This window comes from Triticum aestivum, chromosome 1D (genome assembly GCF_018294505.1).
Source record: "Triticum aestivum cultivar Chinese Spring chromosome 1D, IWGSC CS RefSeq v2.1, whole genome shotgun sequence".
Lineage (NCBI taxonomy): Eukaryota > Viridiplantae > Streptophyta > Magnoliopsida > Poales > Poaceae > Triticum > Triticum aestivum.
The window spans coordinates 21,510,816-21,519,122 of NC_057796.1; the positions used below are offsets into that span (position 1 = coordinate 21,510,816).

The 8,307-nt window shown below is 44.2% G+C and overlaps 2 protein-coding genes across 3 annotated transcripts; both read right to left on the reverse strand.

The window, feature by feature from the left end:
* Positions 1-607: 607 nt before the first annotated feature.
* Positions 608-1,486, reverse strand: LOC123163671 (defensin-2-like). The gene is made up of 2 exons (XM_044581033.1): positions 1,301-1,486; positions 608-1,224 (listed from the first exon to the last, which is right to left on the reverse strand). The coding sequence occupies exons 1-2, from the start codon at positions 1,344-1,346 to the stop codon at positions 971-973; spliced, it is 300 nt and encodes a 99-aa protein (XP_044436968.1). The 5' UTR covers positions 1,347-1,486; the 3' UTR covers positions 608-970.
* A 2,402-nt stretch (positions 1,487-3,888) lies between these two features.
* Positions 3,889-7,861, reverse strand: LOC123180025 (uncharacterized). 2 transcript variants are annotated; one of them, XM_044591980.1, is made up of 8 exons: positions 7,489-7,861; positions 7,108-7,261; positions 6,082-6,748; positions 5,423-5,590; positions 5,078-5,312; positions 4,903-4,998; positions 4,613-4,818; positions 3,889-4,528 (listed from the first exon to the last, which is right to left on the reverse strand). In XM_044591980.1, the coding sequence occupies exons 1-8, from the start codon at positions 7,637-7,639 to the stop codon at positions 4,184-4,186; spliced, it is 2,022 nt and encodes a 673-aa protein (XP_044447915.1). In that variant the 5' UTR covers positions 7,640-7,861; the 3' UTR covers positions 3,889-4,183. The 2 variants fall into 2 exon arrangements, with proteins under 2 accessions (XP_044447915.1, XP_044447914.1); XM_044591979.1 differs by having other exon boundaries at positions 4,613-4,821.
* Between the last annotated feature and the right edge of the window lie 446 nt (positions 7,862-8,307).

Genomic DNA, 8,307 nt, shown 5'->3' on the forward strand with positions numbered 1-8,307 from the left:
TCGAAATATCTTGCAAAATGTCCGCACAAATAGCTCCTACGATGGCTAGAACTGCCCCTTTCATAGCTCACAGCTACCGAAGCTTTAAAAATATAACAAAATATCCATGTCCTGACCCAAAAATAATTACAAAATAGTTTAAGTGAAATAAAATTACAAGTATGAAAAAAAATTAGTATAGCAATATAACATAAGTAAGCGATAAGAGATAATGGATATAGATACAAATAGATAAAGATAGAGATAGATGTAGATATAGATAGAGGTAGCGATATAGATATACAGATATAGCGATATATTTTTTTATTGTATTTGCTAACATTAATGCTCATGTGGGTGGCGACTAATATTATTAAATAAGCAATAACTGGTGAAGGAAGAAAATCTAGTACGATGAAAAACATATTAAAGAAGACCTTTTATTTCTTTGATCACTCTTCCAACTCAACATAAATTCTATGTGATATATTCAAAAAAAAAATGTTGATGCCACACAATTTGTAGATGTGATCTGCATGAAAAGGACGCACGACATCAAACAAGAACTTTTGGATGAAAAACAGGAATACTTTTCCGTTAAAAGGATGCGCACTGCACACATGATCAATTAAACGGGGATTTCTGATGGTATTAGCTTACAACTTTGAGATAAGTGTGTAGGTATGGGGAACAAAGTTAGACAGAACCACGGTGGTTTTGAAGCCGGATAATTGGGAAGTTGCCATAAGTTTTCTTAGATAACGGGTGAGGCCAGACTAATTTTCAAATCGTCAGAGCCCAACGTGGTGCCCGGCCTTTGCATCCGATGGTACGGTAAACGCAGCTAAAAGATCGAGTTGGCATAGCAAACATGCATATCCTTTTTGGAAAGATTGCATGAACCTACTAGGCAGATCTTGTCCATTTATTCAGAACTTGGCCCAACTCACGCTTGATACATAAAGAAAGTGAGGATGTCGCCGCATATTCCTCAGTCGGCGACGAAAGTGAGGTCGCCGGCGGCGGAACTCTTCTGCGGGCCGGGAGCCGGGGAGGGGGAGGGGGGCACGTCCTTGCAGCAGTAGCAGGTGGTCTCGCCGTGGAGGACCCTGCAGCGACCGTCGACGTAGCCGCGGGCCTGGCAACAGTGCATGCACCAGCTTGCCAGGATGCACATGGCCATGCACTGCTCCCTCAGCTTGTCGCACGCCAGCTCGCTCCGCACCACCGTCGTCGACATGCCCACTGCAGGCGTGCGCGCAGTCAAATTTGAGCAAAATTCATATGCATCCGATTGAATCGTGCGAATTCGAACACTTACGGGAAGTGACGAGGAGGACGGCCAAGAACAACAGTCTCTTGCCCATCTCGTATATGCTCCTGGATTCTTCCTCGTCTTGGATGATCTTTAGCGAGTGGATGCTTAGGCTAGGTGGTGTTTTTATAGGAGGAGAGCATGGGGGGAAGGGATAACATTCCTATTATTGAGTAGCATGTAACCTTCAAAAACACCCTTGCAAAAAACTCAAAAATACATCCAAGTCATTGGGGTACCACAGTATTATTCCTCCTCCATCCATCGGCGGTGTGCAGTGAGCAAACCTAGTTGCCGCCTCTAGGTCTCCGTCTCAGCGAAGCAAACCTGTTGAAACTCAGAAGTTTGTAGAACTAGCGGCCGATATGTAGATCAGAAGATGCCGACGATAGCGATCTGCTATGTAGATCGCCGCACGGAAGAAGGGAAATTTTGGAATGTGCCTGTAGAACGCCCCATGTCGGGCTAGGCAGAGTCAAAGAACACAAATCTCACAAGCTCCCCATCGAGGCCAAGGCTGGCCAACATTCATCAGTCGATACTCGAGATGGAGGACCAAGACGCACATCCGTGTTGTCCGCTCTGCATGATAGCGATAACGAGACAAACATGCAGAAGAAAAATTCGGACACAGAGAAACGAATCTAGGGACACACCATCCTCCAAATGCCTCCCGACAATACAAAGAGGCACCATCGGAATGAGAGCGAGATGAAGATACCTTATTCCACACCGAAGGCGATGTTGTCATCTCGCCACCGCCACTCGGAGAACAAACAGAAGCACTGGGATCTTCACCTCATCCCCTCGCCGGAGGGGCATATGGAGGGGGAGGGGGGGGGGATGGGTTGTCGCCTGCCTAGGTGGGAATAAGTTTAACACTTCTTAGCTTAAGTGGTCTCGTTAATTCATCAAGGATATATTCGGAACCTAAGCATTTTAGTTATATATATAGGAAATACTGGTCTTAGTGAAGTAGAGGATAAAGGAAATATTTTTGAAAAGTTATGTTTCCCTTGTTTGTATAGATAACATTTATTACTGTTATCATATATATGTCCCCTTCCTTAATGTTGGTGATTAAGTAACACCATTCAACATGTGCCGCCTGCTCGGGCTAGAATTACTATATATTAATATAACTGTACAACAATGAAACATTCCTCCCTATACATATATACTGTGTTAACATGAAACTTTATGGTAATTAGAAATGCAATTGTTTAATTTCTGCATATTCGAACAATATCAAAAATGATATATGGACTTTATTTATTGCATACTTTAATATTTGTATAAGTACTAAGATGCTTTAAATTTCAAACATGCAGTACAAAGCAAAAAAAAGCATAGTCCAAATGGGCAAATTTGACAAATTTGACATGTGGACGAAATCAAATCACAGAATAAACTGCCCATGAAACTATTTCACACGGCTGACCTTTTTGTGTGACGCCCGACACAAAGGCGCCACACTATATTGTGCAACGCCTCACAGATAGGCGCTACACGCCTGGCCAGCGTTGCACCCCAGACTGCCTAAAAATTGCTAAGTCATTGTGCAGAGCCTAAGAGCTAGGCGCTGCACTGTATAGTGTGGCGCCTAGCTCTCAGGCGCTGCACTAGTGGTTGCACTACAAAATGAAGCAACCACTAGTGCAACGCCTAGAAGCTAGGCGCTCCACTGTATAGTGTGGCGCCTAGCTCTCAGGCGCTGCACACTGACTTAGTAATTTTCGGATCACATGGGTGCGACGCTGGCCAGGCGTGTGGCGCCTATCTGTGAGGCGTTGCACAGTGTAGTGTGGCGCCTTCGTGTCGGGCGTCACACAAAAAGGTCAGCCGCGTGAAATAGTTTCACGGACAGTTCATTCTGTGATTTGATTTCGTCCATAGGTCAAATTTGTCAATTTTGCCGTCCAAATGTTCCAGGTATGGACTTGAAGAAGCACTCTGTTTTTCTGTATTAGATTAAATTTTGAAATGAAAGATGTCATGACCATGACAATGGGAATTGCAAAGACTTGTGCCACAAAAAATTGTCACAATTATTATCTCTATCCCAATGAAGTATTTTAGAATGGAAAATATCCCACTAAATATAATAACAGGAAAATTCATTTTAGCAATGTGGATTTTGATCTCCTGTAGACGAAGATAACTTCAGAATCATACTTATATGTTTTCGCTGGTACAATCCTTGCACATTCAGATATGTAGTCTTAACTCATTTCATCATCAGAGAAAAACGGAGACAAAAACCACAGAATTTCAAGCTCTAGTCTTTGGAAAGAATAGTTACATAGGAGTATTAGATTGCAAGATAACAAAGGAAACCTTGAGACTTGTATCCCATGCATCGATTTGTTCTTACAAAGTTGAGATTGCACCAACAATGCCAGCAAAGCTGCAGGCCGCACCACTAAACAATCCTTGTAGAAAGATAGTATGAACGATGTGAAGGTAACAAAATTATTTTTGCATATCCACTTCCAAATGACAAAAAGCACCGAGATCCCATAAGGTACTAGCACAACAGAGCAAGATGTGCCACAAAGAAGTCTCAGCCTGGCAATTAATCATGCACACAGAGCTGCCACGAAACTTCGAAATTAAAATTACCGGCATCTTCCAGGATGGTTATATAGGAGTATCAGAGAGTTAGCCATAGCTTGATTTCATAGTACAAAACATCCCAGAGACACACAAAGTACCAACAGAAAGAGCACACGGGTGCTAGCTCCCATGTCCCACCATTCTGCTCTACTACAAACTAGTGTTACCTCTCACTTTTCTTCAGTTCAAACAGGCACATGTCCCAGAACACAGACCGTTGCCGTGGACAAGCTTGCCCCCAACCATTTGCGAGCATCCATCGGTTTGCCATTCCTAAACGGCATCTGGATTTGTCATTCCTTCCACGCCAACCGGAGAATCATGGCTGGATCGAACCCTTTTAACACCCCTTCGATGAGTAGCTTCTGCACGAATTATATGGACCGTGAATGTGGACCTTTCCCCACCCATTGCCGGTACAAAGATGCATATGTCGCCCGCCTGCACTTGGTTGTCACATACAAAATCTAACCAATTACCCGCAAGCATGCAATTGTCTTTTTCTATGAAGAATCTTGGCCTCCACTTCTCGCTCTTGCCCGGCATCTGAAGTGTGACGGCCCCGTTTTCATGCGGAAAGCGTGCAGCTGCGGCTAATGAGCGTTCCTTCGAAATGATCTGATTACATGTGGGCAAGATGAGATGTCAGTGCAAAACAAACAGAAGTAAACTCAGGCTGGAGGAAAAGGAATGTAAATTTACCAGAAGAGGAGTGGGTAGCTGAACATCGGACTTCCTCATGGTAGCCACGAATACAATAGTTTCAGGTTTAATTTTGTGGATAAGCGTGTTTACACTCTCCATTTGTGTTCCAGATAGATAACTCCTGAATATTACCCCATAATCAGCTTCTGGAGGTGTCGGATGATCATCTGACTCTGAAGATTCATATTCTCGACCACTGTCTTCTACTGTATAAAATTTCACAGGTAAAAAAACTACCAAGTAATTCAAGGTTTAACGCATATGTGCATGGAAGTTGACAATGTAACCTGATTTCTCAGACGAAGAGGGTGTCACAGCCGCCTTTGCAGTATTCCTACAATGGCTAGAACTGCCCCTTTCGCAGCTAGCGGTTTTTTTAGTTCCTGATAATCGTGGGGTACCGAATCATCATGGAGCTCCTTGAAATATGAAAATAATCTGTACTCATTTCTTTAGCATTACCTTGATTTGAGCTGATATCAGTTCTTCCAAGACGGAAATGATCGATGCTCGCTTCTGCAAACCCAAGGGCTTCAGGTTGAGTTTCTTTTACAAGTTCGTCTATTTTTTGCTCGTGTACTTCTACAAGTTCCCATTGCCCTGATAAGACTTGATCATTCGAGAGAATACGAAGATCGTCTTCTGCTACTTCTGTATCGGTTACTGGATTATCAGTGTATGGTGTTCTATCACGGAACTGCATAATACCCACAAGAATAAGAATGGAAAAAAGATCACACACTGCTAAAACGTTGTATGCTGTAAACACAAACTACAGAGTGAAAAAAGGTGGAGAAAACAACATACTGGAAGTATCCCAAATGTGGCAAACTTGAAATGTTGACGATGCAGGTCAGCAATTGCGGCAAACTGGAAATCATCCTTAGAAACATGGCAGATCCTGGGCACCGAGTAGTTAATTTCATGGTCTACAATTCGCCCTCTTGGGAGATCCAAGTGGTCCATGTAAGCAATCTACAAAAAACAGAGATTGAAACAAGATTCATACATATAGAATTATAAACATTGTTGGTGAAACAAAAGGTGACACTGAAAAGGATGGCATGAATATTACTATAAACTACACATATTTAAACAAGAAAATGCACTAGCCACAGCATCACAGTAACAAACAGAAGAAGGTACGCATATAGTCTGCAGTGTGAACTGAACACAGCTGCAGCATCCCCTGTAAAATAAATGTGGCATCAACAAAGACATACAAAATTGCCAACGCTAAAATCAGATTGCCACATTAACTGCCTACTATATAAGTTTAACTGAGGCACACCATTGCCATGACTGCGGAATCAACAAAATCAAACAGACTACAATATGAAATACTTATAAGTTATAACCGCGAAGAAATGCCATGGCAATAATGGCAACATCAGAAAAGAAATGCCAGCAGCAACATCAAAGACATGTCAACAGGAGGGAGAAGGGGAGAGCAAGAGAGGACATACCGTGAGCAAGGGCAAGCACCCGCCAACCCAGAAGTCTCTCATCTTTTCCTCCCTAGATTTGTACTGAAATTTCTGCACCTCATCCATCAGATGCTCCGTGATATGGCCTGCCCAATCGAGGTCCTGAACCTTTGACATATCTTCAAAGGCCCACAGGTAGTCAAGGTCTATGGTATTCCCAGTGGTGGGGGTGAGCACTGCCGCCAGTGCAATAAGCAGGAATGTCCTCATGAAGGACTCCTCGTCCTCATTGTTCTTAAGCAAACTGACACAATGGGGGATGGTTGCCCTTAGTCCATTATTTAAGTACAGATCTCGCAGTTCTTTGATTTTGTCCGACTTCTGCCCATGCAGTACAAAGGGTCTTCCCCCTGTAGGTACACCTAGAATTTTCTGAACAAGGGGCTTGCTGAAAACTATTGTCTTGTCCGCATTAATTCTGAACTCAGAGAACGGGGGGTTAATTTTTCCCATGATCCACTCAGTCAGTGGCTCATGAACAGAGAATGCCCCGATACGATTGAAATGCTCGAATCCATACTTTGCAACATACCCCTGCTGCCGGGGTGTCAGACCACGCATGATCTCTCGAATCCTCCCAGCACTGAAACGGCTCCTGATGCCCACTTCACCATGTAATACTTCATCCATGGATCCAACTCCTCCCCTGTAACCAAGAAACAAGCAAATTAACCTTATATAAAGCAACAAGAGCAAACAACAGAGATAACTCGGCCGCAACACATGTACCATAACTAACTGCAACATGGCATTCAATGTCACATGAAAAATCAGTGGAACAAAATTATGCACCAAAAAACTGACTAGCATACCCCACTGCTTTTAACAAACTGTATTCTATTATCAACTGCAACATTGGATGCAATAGCACAAATACATAATACAGGAATAACACATTGGACAAATATCCCATGATATATACTACTTCCATTTGTTGGACAAAATCATTGGACAACTTATACAAGAATGGTGGTGTTGACTAACTTATACCGTGCCCGCTTATACCTGCAAGTCGACCGGCGATGACTAAGAAGACGGGGACGCAGCCCGCCAGAGTCCACCGCGCCTGCTTCAGCGCCAACGTAGCCCCACTTCCGCTTCGCCTTCCGCTTTATCCGTGCTCCTCTCCCGAAAATTTTCCGATCTTGGTTGTCAGTTTCTGCTTCCCAACACTCACAAATTAATTCTTGCTGCTTCTCAACGCATGCTCAATCCAGAGTAAAAATCTAGGATGGTTCACATGATCTAAAAAGGTGTATTTCCTCGTGATTTTAGCTGGTTCGGTTCAGATCTTGCGATGGACTCCAGCGAAAGATGCAGGAGCCTGGCTCGCATTTCGAGTTGGTTGAAGCAAAGGGGAAAAGAAAGAAACTTTGGGGCACCGACCTGTCAGTCCTGGAGGAGGGAGGTGGAGGGAGGCCAGCGCCGCTGCCGCCGCCGCTTGCATCGAGCTCGCTGCGGCCGCCTCGTCCGCCATCCGGATGAGCTTCCGCTCGTCTGCAGCTCGCCGCCGTCCTGATCCCTTGGATCTCCGCATGCCTCGGTCGTCCCCGGCGGTGCCGCACGAATAGCCTCCCCCGCAGCTCGTCGCCGTCGCCGCCGCCGTATCAGGTACACCCACGCCGCTGATGCGGCGTTGTTGCGAAGTCGGCCACTGGCGGCGGGCCGACGGGAGGAGCGGATAATGGGAGGAGGGAAAGGGGATCAGAATGTTGCAGTGGGAGGACCGACGGGTTGAGATGTTTTCTTTATGCTTCCATAATTTTTTCTTTTCATCACAAGAATTGAGTGAGAAGTACTCCCGCTCTGGGTTTTATACAGTACAGACGCAAGCGCTCATATATACATGTATACACGCACATCCTATCCCTATGAGCATCTCCGAAAGACTGAGCCGGCAATGTCATCTTGAGATTTTACAAAGTCACCATAAGCGCCTCGTAGTCGACGGGAACGTCTCCTCCCATTGAAAGCATATCGAAATTCTTAAATAAATTAAGGATAAATGCGAGCACTAGGATTTGAACCCTGGTGGGCTGAGAATACTACTGTCCTCCTAACAACCCAACCACATGCTATACAGACTATATATGGATGTATATAGGCACACTTTAGAGTGTAGATTCACTCATTTTGCTTCATATGTAATCTGTATTACAATCTCTAAAAAGCTTATATTTAGGAATGGAGGGAGTATTTAATTAA